Below are 22,609 nucleotides of genomic sequence, written 5' to 3'. Positions count from 1 at the left end.
TGTTACATCAAAATCCACACTGATTATCGCCAATAATTTCATTTATTATGGACTGAACCTTGAGAGAAGAATATTGGATAAAATTTTGTATGAAGTTGATAGCAGTGATATCCCCCGATAATTACTGCAGTCAGTTTCATCACCCTTCTTGTGAACTGGTACAATTATAGACTCCGTCCACCGATGAAGCAATTCTTCCTTATTTAAGATATAATTAATTAGCTTGGTATGTAATAATTCATCTCCTACTTAAATCAGTTTTGCCGAAATTTGATCCCTGCCTGGCGATTTATATCTTCAATTTTGCAATAAAAATTGCAACCTCAAAGTCCTAGGATCAGGTATTAACGGCTCAGCTTTATGTATTTTTGTTTGCCTAACATCACTGACCCTATGTACATTCAATAACTGAGAGAAGTAGTTCCTCCACCTGTTCAAAATGTTGTGGGAATCTGCAAGCAGATCACCATTCTCATCCTTCACTAAGTTACTTCTAGGTTGGTAACCCCTCTTGAAGTCATTTATTCCTCTATACAGGTCTCTAATGTTCTTGTTCTTACTGCTCATTGAAAGCTCATTAATTTTGTCTTTCAGATATTCCCTCTTTTTGTTCCTGAAATGCCTGCTGGTTTCACGTCTTATATTGTTCAGATTATCCCCATTTAACTCGCTTGGATCCTGTAACCACTGCAATTTGGCCTGCTTTCTTTGATCTAATAATTTTGAGCATCCTTCAACGAACCATGCCTTATGCTTCTTCAGTTCATAATCACCTATACTCTCCTTGGCAGAAATGTTTATATTCTCTCTAATAGTTTCCCAAGTTTTATTAACATCCACCTCAGTTTCCAAGTTTTCCAAAGCCGCAAACCTATTTGAGATTTCAACACAATACTGCTCTTTACCCTCTACCTCATTTAATTTCTTGAGATTGAACCTCTCCATGTGAACTCTGTGCGTTTTTCGTTTGCTCACTGTCAGTCTTTCCCTAATAATAAGTTCTGATTAGCTACTAACAGCCTCTCACACGGCACCTTCTCTCTCCACTTTCACGAAATATGCATCGTATCTTCATCCCCTTGACAGACGGGATAACTTTCCTCTACTCCCTCCTCTCCTTCCTTTGTTCTTCAATATTCCGAATCTCCATCTCTTAACCAGTTCCTTTTGAAACATCATGCAAATTCTTTCCTACGTCACACAAGTTTGACACAATGATATTGCTGGTTGTTATGACTGGGAAAAAGAAGAAATCGTATCTTACATCGTTAAAAATAACGGCTATCGGCTCTTAACAGCAGAAATGAGTTACATGCTAACGAATCAATACAAGAAGGGTTTCTCCCCTTAACTGCAATGAATGACTGGACGATACGATTTACATTTTGGGGTACTGGAGTTCGATTTCCCGTTTCTGCACCCCGGTATCCAATTTATCACGTAAATAGTGAAGAGAGATTGGGTGTTGTGCATAATTGTATACTCACAGCGAAAGGAAACTGTCAGTTAGTCCAGCAAAAATGCCACCAGGTAGCACCCTCAGCAATGGCGCTTCGGAAATGTATCTGAAATCACAGAACAAAGAGTCAGAGATTGTATTGCCCGTCCAAAATGCAATGTTCTCAGCGAGCAGCGGCTCCGTACGACTGCATATTACTGTCCAGATTACTGGGGCCAGCGGTGTGTGCGTGTGCAAAGGGTGCAGGGTTAACGGAAGTGAAGTTTACTTCCGTCTTTCCACTTGTTTCACTGGATTCCGAACGAAGTTATTATGAGAATCTGTATAAAATTTAGCAAGGAAATTTAATTTTAGTCATAGACTCTAATATGTATATCAGGCTCAAACGAACCTCACCAATAGACACACGCCACATACTTTATTTTTATGCGTTTGGTCCGCTAGATAAGTTATCGTTATTTTCCTGAAGATACTGCCTGTGGTGTTTTAGGGAGATGGTCTTCACAGTTTTATGAAACTTTATCAAATTCTCTTGAACCGTTTTCGAGAAAAGAGTTTTGTGGTTGAGGACCTCTGCGAAAGGCCCCTCTGTCTGGGAGTAGGTTTTTCATACCGATTGGACAGCGACCTATAATTGATAAACACCTGAATACCGAATTCCAATAAAGTCCGTCCTACCGTTCGGGCGCTGTGACACGTAGACCCTTTACCAAATAACAGCCGTGTAAACAGACGATAGTTCAAGGGCCGTTGCTAAGAGACAGCTCTGTGAACACGTCGTTTCCCCAGCAGCGAGAAAACACGCAAGAATGGAAGCGATGTTTTCTGTGCGGTCAGTGCCGGGACTATTTAACGGGGACTTGTAGATCAGTATGCTGTGGAGGCGGGTTCGAATCCCTCCACCGTGACTCTGCGAGTCGTAGGAGGCGATGAAAAGTGAAGTATCAAATTTGAGACAGTAAGACTATATGAGCTCGAGTACCAAGGGACTCATACCCGAGAAATTCTGCGCTGGCAAGGACCAGCAGCATGTACAAAATACAGATCCTCTCGTTAGAGAGGGGGCCAACAAAAAAACAAGACCGTAACTGTCAAACAGTAATAAAGATCTGGTCGCAAGCCCCAGACGAGTGCTTTATGCCAAGACAGACTGGCCGACTGACCGTCGGTCGTAAAATGTGAGTCAGACTCAGAGTAAGTATGCAGTATAGGGGAAGGTGAACCCAGACAGAAAATATAAGAGGCTTAAACTTGACGGTGGTCAAGCTAGTGACCGTTCAATTGACTAAACTGTTGTTGTAGCATAAGGTAAGTAAAGTATGCATGATCTGCTCTGCAAAGCCTGTACTGATATAGGACTTGGTTATAACGTCATCAAAGGGACCTAAAAATAGTGTCGTTATAAACGAATGTCGTTGTAACCGAAATGGGCACTTCCACAGTAGCCTTATGTTAGTCACGTAAAAATCTACCAAAAACCGAGTTAAAATGTTGCATTTTTTAGTGAAATACGTAGTTAAGTACAGACTAACGTAACATTAACGTGGAATTGCCCAAATGTGTAATATCAAAGACATATTACAGCGCTTTTCACTGACAATACACACAATATTTCACGAATCACTTTAACTTTCTCTTCAATGCTTAAAACTTTCCTTTTCATTGCCATGTTTTCGCTACTGCACTTCTCTGGGTTTAGGCAGGAACACTATAGGGTAAGTAGACAATGTGAGGTCCTGTTAGACGAGATTCTAGGAAAGGAATGCAGTTAACAACCTGCCGCGTCCTCTTGCACTATTCACGCAGTCCCACCCCACACCCTTGTTTTCGCATAAAACCCACGCTTCTCTTGCAGGCCGCGGTCGTATTCTTCCAGGACAGTCACGTCAGCAAGTAGAGAAAGTGAGGGTGGGCAGACACATCGAACTTTCCCACGATATCAGAGAAATTCAGGAATGAAAATGACGTTACATACGAGGTTGATGCATTTGTGCATGTCGTACTAAGCAAGGTATAAAAACAGTTGCTTTATGAGGAATTAGTTCGTACCATTATTTGACGCAACCGATGTTGCTATAACCAAGTTTTACTGTATATATATAGTGCAAAAGCAAACATTTTCAATGATGTTTCATGTGCGAAATACGAACACTTGACAAAAGGTGAAGCATATTCATAAGAGACGAAACCCATCCTCTCGTCAGAGAGGGTGTTACATAAAGACTATGACCACAAGGGTTCAGGTGCGAAAATCTTTGGTCGTGAGTCTCAAAGGACTTGAAGCGAAGATTGTATACCGCCAGTTGTAAAGTAACTCTGACTCTGACACTGACTTTGAATGGATTGTTGGGTCGAGTCAGTTGAGAGTTTCAGTTGTGAGAAATGAGAAGCTGGTAGCTGAGCCCGGGGAGAGTTCGGAAACGCAGACGAAGGTGAACGTCCGCCGTTGAAAGCCGCTACCAAGCAACGGCTAGTGAAGAATGAGAAGACTTTATGTGTGCCGTAGTTACAGTGACCTGTGGTGCGTGTAACTCAGCGATACCGTCGTAATTATAAGTAGTCAGTTCCGTAAGTAATTCCAATTAACAACCAATCCCCATCTATAGTCAATCACGTGACGATACAGAGAGAGAGAGACAAATAGATGACGTTGCAGAAACCACTTATAGGAATGAGGCGGAGTAGGCTGAAAACTCGTAAATCCATCGACATTTCAAGATCGATTTTTTTTTCACGATCACAGTACTATCTGTTACATTCTGCACCTCTGCACTTGTTTTATGTTGCGTGAACTGCGTGACCGTGTCTTGAAGTTGAGTTGTGTACCTTTGTAATCCATAACTTTATTTTATATCCTTTATCACGTCTGTCAATTACAACACATTTAGGTTGGTTGTTTACCCTATATGTTTCGACATCTACAATGTCATTTTCAGGGGTGTAAGTTTTGACGTTATAAAGTCGAAATATCTTAAATGTTTAAAATCATGTTCAACTTTGAGCTAATATTGAGTTTGCAACGTAAAACACACACCCTGTAGATTATAGATGTCGAAACATGCAAACAACCATTCCAAAGGTGTTTTAATTGGCGGTACATGTTAAATGAGGTTAGCGACCATAGCTTGAAAATAAGAGCGAAGGCTGTTCTGATCCTCATTATGCGTTGCTAGGCAACTGAATTGTGTCTTCAAATACGTAAGGAAGTAAAAAATTATCCGTCCTCTTGTTTTTCCAGTGTATATGCACAAAAATAGGGATTGAACAAGAACGTCATTTTTCTACATAGTCTCCTTCCTTGTTGATGCACTTGGTGCAGCGGTCCACAAGCTTGCGTATTCCCTCCAAGAAGAAGAGTTTCGGTTGGTCGCGCAACCATCTCCTTCCTTGTTGATGCACTTGGTGCAGCGGTCCACAAGCTTGCGTATTCCCTCCAAGAAGAAGAGTTTCGGTTGGTCGCGCAACCCCCTCCTTCCTTGTTGATGCACTTGGTGCAGCGGTCCACAAGCTTGCGTATTCCCTCCAAGAAGAAGGTTTCGGTTGGTCGCGCAACCATTTATGCACCGCTTCTTTGTCCGTAGAAAATCGACGACCTCGTGGAATAATTATTTATAGTTACGACCTGTAGGTTGTTAATAAATGCAATTACCAATCCAAACCCGCGTCTCGGTCATCCAAACATGTGACAATATTTAGAAGGTTCCTCGTCAAACTTCACCTTGCAGACCGAGTGTACTTGCAGGGCTTCCATGGCATTCCTCAGCCCCTCCAAAGCAAATTCCTGGAAACTATATTTGGCCAAGGCAACATCTCTGTGACTCTTTTTAAATTCATTACTTAATGCCATCCAATCGTTTGATGCTATACAGACTGGTTAATGAAAGCATTTTTCAATACATCATAAATTATTTTGAGTTAAATTCTAAGGTTTGTTCTCGATGTTTTTGCAGTTCGTCGGCGCGGTCGCAATCTCGCATGGAGCTAGAGACACATTCAGTGATCCAAATAAAAACTAACAGGACCAATGGAAACAATAAAGAAACGAAAGAGGACTTGAAGTGAACGGTAGGGTGCGTCCGCCTGTCCGTCTGTCTGCATGACTGAAATAATTGGAGAATATATGAACGGTATAACATCTGACATTACGTTTTTATGATTTGTTCACACATTCCAATTATGATCAAACAAAAACAAAACAACAAACAAACAAACTCCGTGGTCTGTAGTCAGCAAGCGAACTATACTGACCGAGCAACCGCCGCTTGTCGGCGAAGTTAGTGCCAGCTTCTGCTGATAGAGGGTGTCACGTGGTCAGCGCAACGGATCCCCACGGCAGTTAAACTCGGTTTTCTAGACAGGAGCCGCTATTTCCTTGAAATAGCTCCTCAGTTATCATCACGCGGCTGATGGATCCACTTCCAGATTCACTACTTCTAAGAAAATCTGGTAGCGCCGGGAATGGAACCCAGGACCACTGGATCTGTAGCCAGGAACTCTGACCACTAGACCACAGAGGTGGTTAATTATATTCAAAATCTAAAAACAAACACAGCTTACAGCAAAGATTAACTTGTGTATATACGTATATATCTGAAGCTTAAGATTATCTAAATATTTATCGGAACAAAAGTTATAGAGATTGAAATAAATCATGTATTTTAGCGTCCTGTTGCACTGAATCATATTCATAATGTGTATATGTTAACAGTCTTCAAGTGCATACAATCCCATCTACCGCTTCTACACTACATGTTTCGGCAGTATGCTGCCATCTTCAGGTGTATCGATCCGTCAACCATTTCACTGCTTGCCTTTATATGTCCATTCACAAAGAATATTAAATTTGTATATGTCCTTATATAATAATAAAGTTCATGTGTTTAAAACTTGTTAAAACCTATTATCTCATACGTCATATTTTTAAAATTACCAATCATCCACATGTTGACACATCCAACGATACAACGCACGCAGCCACAAGAGTGGAACGCACCATAACACACAATATACACACAACATTAGAAACATAAGAAGAACGACCCCCATGTGGATGATTGGTAATACACACGAATTTTAAAAATATGACGTACGCGATAATAAGTTTTAACAAGTTTTAAATATATAAACTTTATTATTATATAAGGACGTATACAAATTTAATATTCTTTGTAAATGGACATATAAAGGCAAGCAGTGAAATGGTCGACGGATCGATACACCTGAAGATGGCAGCATACAGCCGAAACATGTAGTGTAGAAGCGGTAGATGGGATTGTATGCACTTGAAGACTGTTAATACATACACATTATCATCATCATCATCATCATCATCATCATCATCATCATCATCAGTAATCTGTCAAGACGACAGGTCCACAGTCTCTTCCAAAACAATTCCTTCATTTAATGCGATCTAGAGCTTTCTCTTTCAAATGACAGTATCCTCTTCTGTCCTCAAGGTCATCCAGCATCTTCTTACGTCTTCTTGTCACTTCTATCCGCCCCTCTATCTTTCCTTCGATAACTTCTTTTAGAAGGCAGTTACTGCGTAAAACATGACCAATCCAATTATCCTTCCGTTTACTTATTTCGTGTAGGATATTCCTCTGCTCACTGACTCTAATTAACACTTCTTCATAGTTCCATAGCTCCATAGTTCAAGCGGTTAGTCGCTTGCTTCCCACCGCGGTGGCCCGGGTTCGATCCCGGGTCTGGTCAAGTGGGATTTGTGGTGGACATAGCGGCTCTGGGGCAGGTTTTCTCCGCGTACTTCGGTTTCCCCTGCCAATTCTCATTCCCACCAATTGTTCCACAGTCACCCTCACCTATCATCTGGGGCTGGTACAATAGGCCAGAAGTGGCCGCATTACAAGGGACTTAGTCCCGCTCCACTAGCAATAAAAAATACCATTATTTAGTGTTGAAGTTCGGAATTCCTGGAGCTTTACTCCAACTCCTGCTTAGGTTTTAGTTGAGTTGGGTTTCAGCGCAGGGAGGGTTTGCCTTAGATTTAATTTAATACGGCCCACTCCCATTTCCAGAGTGGGTGCCAGGATAAATTGAGCTATCTCTACTTCCATCTCCTTTGCTGAACTACTTCAGTCAAAGTCAGATGAATGTGTCTTTTCATTATCTTTAGAACTGCTATATTAAGTACCCTCCCTTGAATATCCAATTTTCTTACGCGTTATAGTGGAAAATTCCCTTTGTATTTAAGTGTGAGAAAAGAGAGGGGAAAATAGCAGAAGAACCAACACAACGAAAGGAAGGATATGACATGCTAAAGAACAAAAAGGGGACGACAAAAGACTATCCAGGTATATATCTGTCAAATTCTAATTTGATCCATGAACAAAGGATATCAAAACAATTTAATAAGCCATGTTACTTTCGTCTCACTATTGACGTGCGTTTTTATGACTTCAAGTTGAGTTGCCGCAAAACACTGTCACTGAGAATTTATGCGGTCTTCACACCTTTAGCGCGCAAAAACCGAATAAATGATCGCTGACTTTCCCTGGTGCATGCAACAAGCGGAGCGGTGATTCTGACGCCACTAATGGTGAAACACAACTCAGTAAAGAGTAAACCTATCCCTCTAACAGGCCCTGGAGGGCAATAGGGTTGTGATACGTCGAGGCTTCCACATTTCTACATAATCGCGGCTCATAGATGGCGGTGAGGTTGTCAGCCTTGCGCGTCGGCCGCCCTTTACCTCGAGGAAGATTCCTGGTACTTATTTCGGTTAGAGGCTGAGTCGACCCCATGGCCATAGTGCGGCTGAAAGGATGAGGTCAACTGAAAAAATCCAGTAGTCCAATCGAAAATCGAACCAGCGACCTTCCGGTTTGTAATACAGTACCTTAAGCAAATAAACTCTGTGGACTTTTGAGGATATTTTCTGGAGTATCCTCATATCATTTCCAGGTCAGAATATTATCGGAAGTGGAGTATATGAGATGCAGCACTAGAAAGGCGACAAGGGTTTGATTCTAGGAGCAGTCAAATTCTGTTTGTCTTTCAATGATTCAGCGCAAGAATAATGTTATTTTTGTTCTCGATGATAAGAAACGGCAGTGTTTACACCCGGTTGTGTATCTCGCTAACTCCCAGGACTCTTTCCTTTAGACGATTATCTTAGTCCCCGCAGAATCTAATAGGGCGACATTCGTGATGCACGACTTTTCCATTCTATCCTCTATTCTACCATTATCACGTTCCCTGGGCACCGTACTGACGTCAGATGCCTCGCGCTCTAACACAGCCAATCCTCGTTTCCCCTACCCGTTACCATACTCGCTTCGGTTGTTTAAAACGTTTTTCTTTTGTTTTTGTGGCACCTGTTCTAATTGCATTCGCATATATCAGAATGGACCTTATGTGCTCTTACATTTTGGTTCTCTGTTTAGGTACTAATACCATGGATCCCAATTATCCTCTCTCTCTCTCTCTCTCTCTCACACACACACATATTTATATACATACAAAATATTATAGGCATGAAATTATCACTGTGTTGTCATGGCAACGAATTGTCGAGAATTAGGACGTTATATGAACTGCGTCACGAAAGAGAGCGACGAACTGCATACCCTGCACCTTTCGCTCAGTATAATTAGAAAGATCAAGTCAAAGAGGATGAGATGGGACATGTATGTAATGCGAATGGAGGACAAGAATAATACATATAGGATATTGGTGAGAAAGCTAGAAGGAAAGAAACTACTTGGAAGACCAAGACGTAGGTGGTTGGATAATGTTAAGATGGATCTTAGAGAGATAGGCTGGGGTGTTATGGACTAGACTGATGTGGTTCAAGATAAGGACCAGTGGAGGGCTCTTGTGAACACGGTAATGAACCTACATGTTCCATAAAATATTCGCAAGTTCTTGAGTAGCTGTACAACTGACGATTTCTCGAGAACGGTTCACCTCCACGTAGTCAGGTCATGAACGAGCGAGCAGTTTTCTTGTTTTGGGTGTGTCGTGTATCTTCTGAATGTTGATAGTGTAGTGTAAAGAAGAAGCTTAATGATTAACTATTTGTGCGTGTTATTCGTGGCAGAGGGCGTTAAACGTTTGCCTCGAAGCATCGTTCGATAACATGTAGGACTGGGGAGGAATACGGAAGAACACAGGGAAATTGACAGCATAAATACGTGTACCTGCATAACAAACAACGAGATAAAAAAAGGTAAAGGTATCTCTGTAACAGGCCGCGAAAGCCCATAGGGTCGAGGCTCCCGCATTTTCTCTAGACAATCGGCTCACAGATGGCGGTAAGGTAAAGAATATTCCTGGTACTCATTTCTGTTAGATGCTGAGTCGACAACAGGGCCATAGTGCGGCTGGAAGAATTAGGTCAACTGGAAAAAAAATACACCTCATTGGGACTGGAACATGCGACCTTCCGGCTTGTAGCATAGTGCCTCAATCAACTACGCTACCGCGTGCCTCCAGATAATGCTATATCCTATTTAATTGTGAAGGGGTGTTGCAATGTTAAGTAAATAAATAGAGCAACACCGTGATGAAACATGCAAAAATCCTGATAGAATCAGATTCCGAAAACGGATTTATTACGTCCCATGAAGTTGTTATACCGTTCCTAGACAACACGAAAACCTGCGATCAGCGTAAACTCGGTACACACGCTAGTTGCAATCCGGATATATTAAACACGTCGTTGCTAGGTAACGCAATTGAGAATATCGTTTAAATTTAAAAGTACAGTAAACCTACTCTAATCCTGATTAAAGTGTGGAGATCATCAGGATTAACTGATAATCCGGATTAATGAAGCAAAAATTGCTCTAACATAAATAAACTTAGAAAACAAATAAATGGAAAATCAAATAACATAGGCAGTGCTGATGAAAATAAATACAGAAATATCACTGTACCAACTTCTTCGTCTGTCAGAAGCTGAAATCCACGGTCTCCTGCATCCAGCTGAAGCCAATCTCGGATATGCCCTTTATGCAGTCCTCCTCCCTAGCTCTGCTTCGTATGGTAACGACGTTTTGCTTTAATGTCGCGTCATTATGGAACCATTAAAAGTCACAGTAAAGTGGCAATTAACCGCTGTATTTGAGGCTTGAAATTACGTGCAAAAATTAAAATACATCCACGTGTAGCATTGAAGCACATGCAACAACCAAACGAAGCGTCATCCTAACGTTCAACAGTACCAGGAAATTCACGCGATGTTCCCGATTGTTAATCGTAGGAAGGGTTTTAAGATACAACAATAACTATAGGTGTAAACAGCGAACGCATCTCTCTTCATTGTAGAATTGGTTGGTATCTTTATTCTCAAAGTCCCCATCAATTATTATAGTAACACTTAAAGTCACTTTTAACAACGTAAAGGAAAAAAGGTAAAATTTTCCTTGGTCTTGAAGACGTGTGGAGGAGTGGAGTTAGAACTCCAACCTTCTCGGAACTAGATGCAATTAACAACGTAAATACAAAGAAATACTGCCGGAGTCTTCTTCGTTGCTATATTTCAGATTACCGCCTCATCACTAGTACTGTATTATGGACATACGGACTTTACTGTAACCGTTCATGGTAATTTAATGGAACCTTTCGTATTAATTAAACAATTACTAAGTTAAGAGCACGTAATCCATAAACAAAGATCCAGCAGATAGCCGCCTTTTTACACTGAGACGTGAAAGTTAAGTTTTGTTATGTGGACAGGAAGTAACATCTGGTATATTACAAGGAATTCGGTCAGTTTCAGCAGAGTCGACTTTCAATTAACTCTTCCGTTACAAAACAGAGGGTAAAGCTATCCCTCTAACAGGCCGTGGAGGCCTGTGAAAAGTGTAGATTTCTATATTCTCTAGACAGTCGGCTCACACAATATCAAAACTAGTCTCACAGAAATATTGTGTGCAGTTGTAGTTTGGATTCATCTGGCTCAGGTGGTGAGTTGCTGTTAACGCGGTAAAAAAGCTTCAGCACGAGTGAGACGGGAAGTGTATTATTGCTTAGTGACTATCGGTTTCCCAGGAAGGAGATTCTGGAAGGAATTAATTTAGTTATGTACATCATGTAGCCAACAGTCAGACTGACGACATTTTGGGTGGTCAAGCCAAGCTTGACACATCCTTGTGAATATCATAGTAAAACTGCAAGGCATTCATATGGATTCAGTGATTAATTTTTGGACCCACATCGCATCTCACGTTTGTACTGTAAAAACAGAGCACAAAACCAAAAACAAACTGCGTGGCCTGTAGTCCGCAAGCGAATTCTACCGACCGAGCGACCGCAGCTTGTTGGCGAAGTTAGTGCCAACTTTAACGGATAGAGGGTGTCGTGCGGTCAGCGCAACGGATCCCCACGGTCGTTGATCTCGCTTTTATAGACGGGAGCCGCTATTTCCTTGAAATAGCTCCTCAATTATCCTCACGATGTTGAGTAGATCCCGTTCCAGAACCACTACTTCTCAGAAAGTTTGGTAGCGTCGGGAATCGAACCCGGACCTCTGGATCTCTGACCACAGAGGCCGTCCTATAAGATACACAGGGAACGAAATAAAGAAACTACGTAAAACACAAAATTGCGTAGTAACAATGATAAAAGACAAACCTAACGCTTATAAAAATTATGTATCAGGAAAAGATATTTGTCTGGAAGAGAAAATAAATCACAAATAGCATGCCATGCGGCTACTCTACACATATTAACACTTCACTCACATAGTTCGAAGGTGCTTCATGTTGTTAAATGTTCCAGTTTCGATCCGCTCCAAGTTCTTCATCTCGTTCAGCGTTCTGCAAACAGAGAGCAGTACTGGCAGATTCCAAAAGGTTCTGGCGATGGTGTATAATACTCAATATCACTCAATTTTTGGACTTCGTCCATCGTCCGGTATTCTAGAAACTAGAACACACAGCGTTTGGGAAACTGGATCTGTTTCGGTCCTCAGGTGAGGGGGGGGGGGAACACCTGCTCAGCTGAGTCCCCTAGAAAGAGATCCAGTGATTAAGGTTAGCTCTCTCTAAGGGACCCACCTGGGCAGGTGCTTTTCCCCCCTCACCTGAGGACGGAAACAGATCCAGTCGACGTTTCGGCAACTGGATCTGTTTTCGTCCTCAGGTGAGTTTTTAGTTTTTAGAATACCGGACAAAGGACAACGTCCGAAGATCCAATAGGTCTGAGGGAGCAGTGACCTCTGTTAAATGGTTTTCTGCAGCTTACAAGGACATCCTTTCTGAATTCTTTCATGCTCCTACGAAGCGGTGCCGATTTCAAAGACATTTCGTGTGAACGTCAGGTGTTTCTGTGTGATCTCGGAGAACATTAAGCCATAAGCTTTCCCGTACAGTTCTGCTACAGTATAAGAAAGTAACATTAGAAAAGCGATATGTACTTGACAGAATAGAAATTAAAAATACCAGGAAGAAAACCCGCTGTACAGCTCTGAATCAAACGGAACCCCTGCGTAGCTTCCGAAATGAATTTTACCAGTTTCATTTCTGCAACAAATATTTTGTGCTCCAGGAACCGCAATTTGAATAAGGATCGCGTTTTATTGACTGTGGCAGAAACCTCTCTGGCACAGAACACAGTCTTTCTAGAGTCTTTGAAGTTATAGCAGTAGCGATGGCGAGTGAAGTGGCATACGCGAGGTATGCACACGAGAGAGAGAGAGAAAGAGAGAGTGGTTTAGGAGATTGCAGCCTTGACCCGCTTTTGGAGCAGAAAGCGCTGTGAAAATTCTACTCCGAACATGCACATATATCACAGAGAGGGAATAAAGGACAAGTTAGCATTATCTTTTAATACCAATTGAGTCTGAGTGCTTCCGGAAACGACCAGTTGTCTGTGATGTAGAGATCAAGCAAGACGTCATTTGTTTCAAGCATAAATAATACTGTGACATGTCAGACGAAAGACCAGAATAACGGAGACAGAACAGACGCCAGTTGCTGGTTAATGACCGATAAACACGTGTATTTGGCTGACCCTTCCTTCGTCAAAGACGAGGCCCCGTTTCGAAACCCGTAAATGTCTACGAGAGAATAGAAATCTTGGTCACGGATCGCGAGGAGACCGAAGCCAGGAATGCTTTTCTTCTCAAGTTGTCTTTCGGGACTCTTTTCAAGTTCATAGCGTGCATAATGTAGCATGTATAGCCGTTGCTATGCAACGATTGCAATATGAGCGGATATATCATGGCCATTTCTGGGCAACGGCTCGGTAAACATGTTCCTGTTGTTGGGCAGCATATTCTTAATAATACAATAGTTATTTTTATTGCTAGTGGGGNAGTTCTGCTACAGTATAAGAAAGTAACATTAGAAAAGCGATATGTACTTGACAGAATAGAAATTAAAAATACCAGGAAGAAAACCCGCTGTACAGCTCTGAATCAAACGGAACCCCTGCGTAGCTTCCGAAATGAATTTTACCAGTTTCATTTCTGCAACAAATATTTTGTGCTCCAGGAACCGCAATTTGAATAAGGATCGCGTTTTATTGACTGTGGCAGAAACCTCTCTGGCACAGAACACAGTCTTTCTAGAGTCTTTGAAGTTATAGCAGTAGCGATGGCGAGTGAAGTGGCATACGCGAGGTATGCACACGAGAGAGAGAGAGGGAGAGAGAGTGGTTTAGGAGATTGCAGCCTTGACCCGCTTTTGGAGCAGAAAGCGCTGTGAAAATTCTACTCCGAACATGCACATATATCACAGAGAGGGAATAAAGGACAAGTTAGCATTATCTTTTAATACCAATTGAGTCTGAGTGCTTCCGGAAACGACCAGTTGTCTGTGATGTAGAGATCAAGCAAGACGTCATTTGTTTCAAGCATAAATAATACTGTGACATGTCAGACGAAAGACCAGAATAACGGAGACAGAACAGACGCCAGTTGCTGGTTAATGACCGATAAACACGTGTATTTGGCTGACCCTTCCTTCGTCAAAGACGAGGCCCCGTTTCGAAACCCGTAAATGTCTACGAGAGAATAGAAATCTTGGTCACGGATCGCGAGGAGACCGAAGCCAGGAATGCTTTTCTTCTCAAGTTGTCTTTCGGGACTCTTTTCAAGTTCATAGCGTGCATAATGTAGCATGTATAGCCGTTGCTATGCAACGATTGCAATATGAGCGGATATATCATGGCCATTTCTGGGCAACGGCTCGGTAAACATGTTCCTGTTGTTGGGCAGCATATTCTTAATAATACAATAGTTATTTTTATTGCTAGTGGGGCGGGACTAAGTCCCTTGTACTTCGGCCACTTCTGGCCTATTGTACCAGCCCCAGATGATAGGTGAGGGTGATTGTGGAGCAATTGGTGAAATGAAGATTGGCAGGGGAAACCGAAGTACTCGGAGAAAACCTGCCCCAGCGCCACTTTCTCCACCACAAATACCACTTGATCAGACTCGGGATCGAACCCGGGCCGCCACGGTGGGAAGCCACCCACTGCATGACCTCCACGCTCCACCCCAGGTTTCAATCCCCTGGAGTGTTACCTGTGGAGACACCCAAATGCGGCTCCTGTTGACAAGGAAGAGGCACATCGCACTGTGGATGCCTGTCAGACTGTCCGCAACTGCCGCGGCATCCCTGTACGGATGTGGCGCTCCATGATAAGACGTGACGAGGCGCTCACTGAATCTCAAGGAGGACATTTTGAGCACTTGTTATGAATGTACTCTTTCAGCTGTAATTCGCAAATTAAACTTTTCGGACACAAGTTGATATAGACATTTATTCTTCTTTTAGTGTGTGGAACTCGTGCAGAAAGTTTGTCTGCATCTTTCAGTTATACCCTATATATCTCGCTAAGACCAGGGTATACACAAAAGAATTGTACGATTTCAAAAGTTGATAAAAATTTTTTTCTCACCTTACACGGGCACAACACACACCGTCAGCGGCGGCAACTGTCAAGTTCCTCATGCGCTACCAGCAGTTCGCTTCTCATGCTTACTGCGTGGCCGCGAGACCAGTTTCAAAGAGGGCGTTGCAGCAGGAGAAGGCTTTCTGTGTGCTCCGTTTTGAGGTGTCCAGATCTGTGATTACAGTGTAGCGTGAGTTTCGTGCGCGGCTCCACAAAGACGCACCACACAAGAGTAACATAAGCAGGTGGTATCGACAGTGTGCAGAAACTGGATGCTTTTGTACAGGCTAGAGTCCTGGTCGACCTCGTATGTCTGATGGCAACATTGAAAGAGTGCGTGAGGCGTCTCAGCGAAGTCCCCGCAAGTCAGTGGGTACAGGGAGCAGGGAATGACGGTGTGGAAGGTGTTGCGTAAGCGGCTATGTTTCAAACCGTACAAGATTTGTGCAGGCCCTTAAACCAGAAGACAAAGTGAAAAGGCGGAACTTTGCGAGGAGATGCAGTTGAAAATGGAGGAAGATGGTTTCGTACAAAGACTGATCTCCGATGAAGCCACATTCCACATCAGTGGCTGGGTGAACGGACACAATGTTCGTATCTGGGGAAGCGAGCAAACACATGCACAGATTGAGTGTCCAAAAGTCAGCGTTTTCTGTGCGGTGTCCCGCGAGAAAGTGCACGGCCCGTTTTTCTTCGCTGAAGCAACTGTGACTGGCGACTCATTTTTGGACATGTTGGAAAGGTGGTTGTTACCCCAGCTGAATATCAGTCATGACGATTACATTCTACAGCTGGACGGAGCCCCCCCCCCATTTTCACAGGAATGTACCGGTGTTTTTCAATCGTGTTCTTCCACAGCGCTGGATCGGACATGCTGCTGCAAATGGAGACAAAAAACTTCTCCCTTGGCCACCCCGTTCGCCGGATCTTACACTCTGCCATTTCTTTCTTTGGGGGTTCGTTAAAGACAGCGTTTATGTACCACCATTGCCCAAGTCCATCCACGAACTTCGTGATCGGACAACGCATGCACTGCAGGCCATTACAGTGGACATGCTACACCGGGTCTGGGATGAGTTTAATTACCGTGTGGATGTGTGTCGTGTGACCCAGGGTGCACACATTGGCTGTTTGTAATTAGCGCATGAGAAACTTGGACAGTTGCGGCCGCTGGCGGTGTATATTGTGCCCGTGTAAGTTGAGAAATAAGTTTCTTACTAACTTTTGAAACCGCACCATTCCTTTGTGTATACCCTGCATTTTTTGGAGATCAGAATATTTCGAACAAAGGCCATAGACAAATATTAAACATAGACAGGATGTCTTTTTTTTCTATTTACTGCGGTTTTGGAGATAACTAAACAAAATGCATGAATTGAGTATATTTTCGGACACACAATCAAGCACGGTAACTGAAAGTTCTGCAGCTATGTAAACTGGTACGTATTCAGATTCTTAAAAATGATTTTAATACTTGTAAAATGATTAAAATGCGTATATAAGCAGATTGGCTCAAAAGATTAGTAGATACAGAGAACACTTGAACTGCATGCGCAACAAATTTTACACTTTGTAAGCCAAGTGCCGACTAAGTTGGCTCGGAGCGCCGACATTAAATCCACCAGAGCCGAAGAGTTCGGCTGCTGTTGATAAAGGGGTGCAGTATTTCTGCCACAAGATGCCGTCAGATGTGACATACCGATATTTGGAGGAAAAATGTTTTATGTAAAATATATTCCTGTTGCTATCTGACGGTCATTTGAGGATGCGCAACCGCACTGTCCCATAATAGCCTTGGCTCCTACAGAATATAACCTATGGAGAGGTTTGGCATTTAGTTCGTAATTTTATAAATTTTTGGTTGCTAACTGTGAATGTGTCTAAATTGGATCAAATTATCGTTACGAAGACAAGGTTTCGAGTCTTCCTGTAAAGCAAATCTTCTATGATGTGTTCCATACTTACAAGTCCTGTAAGGAGTTCTTGTAGGGCTGCAGCGAGTTGTTCTTCAGAGTACTCATGCCTAGGCCCGAGAGCAATCTGAAACATAGGAAACAACAAACATGTGTAGTAGCATATCTGATAATCTACTCTATGTAACTTCTTTTTCCTTTGGCGCTATAGCCCCAAATTGTGTCTTCGTATACCTCCATGAAACTCTCCGTTTCACTTCGGTTTACTAGATCTTATTCATTCGGTAGGACTCCTTGGGCGGGTGATCAGCTCGTCACAAGGCCTCTATCTGTATACAAACACGAAAAAACGCACATATACAAACACTAAACATCCATACACTGAGTGGGATTAGAACCCACCATCCCGGTTTCCGAGTGCATGCATTAGACCGCTCGGCTACCGTGACCGGCTATCTATGTGACTACTTCAATAAAATGAAGCAATATCTGTGATCTGCTGATTAACACAGAAGTAATTAACGAATTTAAGTAAAGTGAAACAGACGGTAGCGTATTAAAGATGAGCAGCGACACACACACACACACACACACACACAAAGCCTGCACAGAATAATACGTGAACGGTGCTGAAAATATGAAATAGCCGCTGCAGCACATGTAGATATATAATGGGTATCCCTGCGATTTAAAACTTTAAATTTGAATTTTAAAAGTTATAAAAAATAAATTTAAATTAGAATTCTAAAATAAAATTGACGAGCGTATATTGGCGAGATTTTAAACAAAACTTACAGGCTGGTGTTTTAGATTGTAGATTGTGTGCAGTGTGACAGCTACGTACTGAAAAATACACCTGATGATGGCCAGTGGCGGCCGAAACATGTAATGTAGAGGAAGAAAAGACAAAGAACTACAACCAAATAAATTGTTGCATTCACGACGGCATTTGTATTATTACATATAGAAGTGTATAGTGCAACAGGATGCTTAAATATAATATATTTTGTCTTCTCGTCTGCTGTCTAAAGACGTAAAAATTAGAATATACAACAGTAAACTTTTACCNGCGACACACACACACACACACACACACACAAAGCCTGCACAGAATAATACGTGAACGGTGCTGAAAATATGAAATAGCCGCTGCAGCACATGTAGATATATAATGGGTATCCCTGCGATTTAAAACTTTAAATTTGAATTTTAAAAGTTATAAAAAATAAATTTAAATTAGAATTCTAAAATAAAATTGACGAGCGTATATTGGCGAGATTTTAAACAAAACTTACAGGCTGGTGTTTTAGATTGTAGATTGTGTGCAGTGTGACAGCTACGTACTGAAAAATACACCTGATGATGGCCAGTGGCGGCCGAAACATGTAATGTAGAGGAAGAAAAGACAAAGAACTACAACCAAATAAATTGTTGCATTCACGACGGCATTTGTATTATTACATATAGAAGTGTATAGTGCAACAGGATGCTTAAATATAATATATTTTGTCTTCTCGTCTGCTGTCTAAAGACGTAAAAATTAGAATATACAACAGTAAACTTTTACCTGTTGTTCTGTATTGGTACGAAACTTTGTCTCTGACATTAAGGGACGAACACAGGGTGAGGGTGTTTGAGAACAGGGTGCTGAGCAGAATATTAGGACCGAAGACAGATGAAGTCATAGGAGGCTGGAGAAATCTGCATAATGAGGAGCTTCATAACTTGTACTCTTCTCCAAATATAATTACAATGATCATGATAAGGAGAGTGAGATGACCAGGGCATGTAGCACGAATGGGGAGAAGCGGAATGTATATAGAATTTTGGTGGGGGAGCTAGAAGGAAAGAGACCGCTAAGAAGACAAAGACGTAGGTGGGTGGTTATTATTAAAATGGATCTTAGAGAGATAGGATGGAATGTTATCGACTGGATTATTATGGCTCAGGATAGAGACCAGTAACGGGTTATTGTGAACACGGCATTGGACCTTCGAGTTCCATAAGATATTGGGAAATTGTTGAGCAGCTGAAAAACTGACGGCTTCTCAAGCAGGGCTTAACTCCATTGAGTTAGTTATTCGCCTCCTTTCCTTATTTTGAAAAGAAAATATGGCAGGCTTATGAAACCACCTTGCTGTCTGTGTGCCTGCATGTTAATCCCTCATCATCTTTTGAATGCCTGAACCAGTCTTTATAAAACTTGATATCTATTATCATGACAACTGAGCCCATCTTGACGGCGTACTTCATAAATCCCTCCCATCAGTCTGTCTGTATTTGTATCACTTTATCGTTGATAGGAAGCGGCTAGACGAACTCGTCTCCTCGCCAACGAGTAAAGATTAGAGGCGTCGTTTTATATGCGGTCCGCGTCGTAACGAACAAAAATTGGTGATTAGTTCTTCCGAAAACTTCTCGTAAATATGAAATTTTATTAGCTTGAGATTCACCATTGTAATTACGTAGTATGAGGCTTCTACAGCAACTCACTGTCAACCGTTAACATGTTGCATGATTGCAGATTATGTAGCAAGTCACAAAAAAAAAACAAACAAAGTTTTTCGTTTCAATACATCCTATATATTCTGTGATTATTGATAATATTTTGACGCAGATATATAAAGTGTACTATTCTGTATAAATAAGGTTTACGATTGATTATTAGTGTGTGTTATTCGTGGGAGACAAAGTTAAAGTCGGTATCGACGCACTATTCAGTAACATGTAGGACTGGAAGGGAGTATGGGAGAAAGCGGGGGAAGTTAATTGTAGGAACGCTTACATAACAAATGATGAATCATTGGATAACAATTAAAGACGAATTGGAAGGGATCCGGAAGGCAGCGACCGCAGAATAATTTAATGCGATATCACGTCATTTGTCTGGAGAGGCTGAGAGAATTCTGAAGTACTGGTTTCAGGACAATATGTGTTCAGGTAGAGATTCGAATCTGGCACCTCTTAAACAGAAATGAGTATACTACCTGAACCAACTATATCATTTTACAGGACGAGAGGAACTGACGCGGGAAATGGGAAATTTGCTCCTGTGTTGGATTTGAGGTCCTCAGAAACCAGGGTGCTGAAATTCTGTGCAGTGACATAGCTGTGAAAATGTGACGCTAAAATTTACGGAGTTCAGTCAGTACTGCAGCTGTTGTAACAATTCGACACACGGATCATTGAGGAGTGTCAAGGAGTGTGGAATTCACATACGTTTCCGTGGCTCGCGGCAACTTCTTCACCACGTCTGTCTGGCGGGCCTGCACATCACTCCGAGCAGGCGCACAAACTACTGCTAACGGAGAACGGGTCGCGCCATAGCTCAAGCGGTTAGTCGCTGGCTTCCCACCTCGGCGGCCCGGGTTGTATCCCGGGTCTGGTCAAATGGGATTCGTGGTGGACACAGTGGCGCTGGGGCGAGTTTTCTCCGAGTACTTCGGTTTCCCCTACCAATCTTCATTCCACCAAATTCTCCATCATCATAATCAACCGGGGCAGACTACAATAGGCCAATCAGTGGCCGCCGTGCCGAGTGGACCCAGTTGGACTCCACCCCCCACTAAGCGAATTAAATAAATGTGGTGAACGGGTTTCTGAAAAGAGGCACGCGGTATCTTAGTTGGTTGTGACACTACGCTACAAGGTGAGAGGCAACGGGTTCGAGTGCCGATTAGATAAATCTAATTTTCAATTGACCTACTCCTTTCAGCCGCACTATGGGTGTGGGTTAGATTCAGCCTCTAACAGAAATGAGTACCAGGAAACTTCCTGGGAGTAAAGGGCGGCAGGCGCGTAAGACTGACAACCTCACCGCCATCTGTGGGCCCGACTGTCTAGAAAATGTGGGAGCTTCGGAGTTTTAGAACTCTATGGGCCTCCACGGTCTGTTAAGAGTTATAGCTTCAACTTTTACCTTTATGGGCTTCTGAAACGTGGCCCATATACTGGAGCGTTCGGTGACTCAGACTATACAGAGGCGAACGGGAAAACGAGTAATGGGAGTTGAACTGAAGGAAGAGTACGGAGCCTGTTTCAGGGTCCTATCCCGGCATTTGTCTGCAGAGATTTAGGACAACTATGATGAACCTCAATCGGCAGTCCACCCGGCCGAGATTCGAACCTGGCACTTCCGGAATACAAGTCTAGAGCACTGCCGCCTGAGCCAACTTGCTCAGTGATGCCGTGTAGTTTGGCAGATGGGTACCAACGTTTCGGAAGGACATATCTTCCAGACTAGACTAATATTCGCCGCCAACCTGAGAAACTGTGGAGGGTGAAGATAGCTTGGAGAGGTTCTGTACTCCATAGTTTCGGTCACTACAGTGTTGCCAGTAACTCAATGTGAGCAGTAATTCACAGCGCAGGCATCTGTCAACTGCTTCCTCCGTGTCACGCACAGACATGCCCTGAACTCCAGAGGCCTCCACGCGTCTCCGAACTGCTTGCGGTTCAAAACTCTCCAAATTCTGCACGGATGCTACACCCCAGTCTGCCAAGGTGAGTTGATCATTTTCTGTGCAGTTTTTTAACTCACTGAATAATATATAGTGCCTTTCATATGCCTTCCGTTTTAAGTTTTCTAAACTCGTACAGTTACTGACGTCTCTGATGAAGGAGCGTATTAAAACGAAAAGGGAATTTTCCGTTATCTCGTTTGGGGCTGAAGAAACAGAGAGTTTCGGAAGTTCTCTCTGTATCAAACCTACTCTGTTGAATCCAGTAATTGCATTTATACGCATTATCCTTTGTGACCATGCATCATATTTCCGCTGCGTCAGTTTCACTGATATTTTTATATTTTCCTTCTCTCCCAGAAATTCAATTTAAGACATCGGCCTATTTCAGTGTTACCTTTTTGAACTGCAGGTTAAATGAAATTCTGCAGCAAAAATATAAACACATGACACAGTTCAGTTACGTCATGGACGATAGAGATCGTATGTGAAGTTGGGATACTGCAGCTCGTTGTGATGACATGGAAACTGCATAGACGTTCGAAAATATCTTTAAGTAATTTACAGTGAATTAGAAAGGTTTCACTTTCCAGCCTGCCAACCCCCTGCTCTTCTAACTGCACTTTCAGGACTCTCTACTCTCGACTGCACTCGGACTGATTCCCAGGCTGGCGGCCATCTTACACCAACCTCCTACTCTTCTAACTGCCGTCTCAGGGCTCTCTACTCTCGACTGCACTGGGACTGATTCCCAGGCTGGCGGCCATCTTACACCAACCTCCTACTCTTCTAACTGCCGTCTCAGGGCTCTCTACTCTCGACTGCACTGGGACTGATTCCCAGGCTGGCGGCCATCTTACACCAACCTCCTACTCTTCTAACTGCCGTCTCAGGGCTCTCTACTCTCG

General features: G+C 42.6%; 1 protein-coding gene across 1 annotated transcript in view; it reads right to left on the bottom strand.

Annotated features, from left to right (window-relative positions):
* LOC117282618 (transforming growth factor beta activator LRRC33-like) overlaps positions 1-22,609 on the bottom strand; it is a gene marked incomplete at its 3' end in the record, with an annotated part of 135,841 nt that overhangs the window by 4,060 nt on the left and 109,172 nt on the right. Inside the window, 3 exon segments of the mRNA XM_033753008.1 lie at positions 1,488-1,565; positions 12,172-12,246; positions 17,294-17,368. Coding sequence (XP_033608899.1) covers positions 1,488-1,565; positions 12,172-12,246; positions 17,294-17,368 — 228 coding nt within the window.

Source organism: Cryptotermes secundus, unplaced genomic scaffold (genome assembly GCF_002891405.2).
Source record: "Cryptotermes secundus unplaced genomic scaffold, Csec_1.0 scaffold1244, whole genome shotgun sequence".
Classification (NCBI taxonomy): Eukaryota; Metazoa; Arthropoda; class Insecta; order Blattodea; family Kalotermitidae; genus Cryptotermes; species Cryptotermes secundus.
This window is presented reverse-complemented; position numbering and strand designations above follow the sequence as displayed.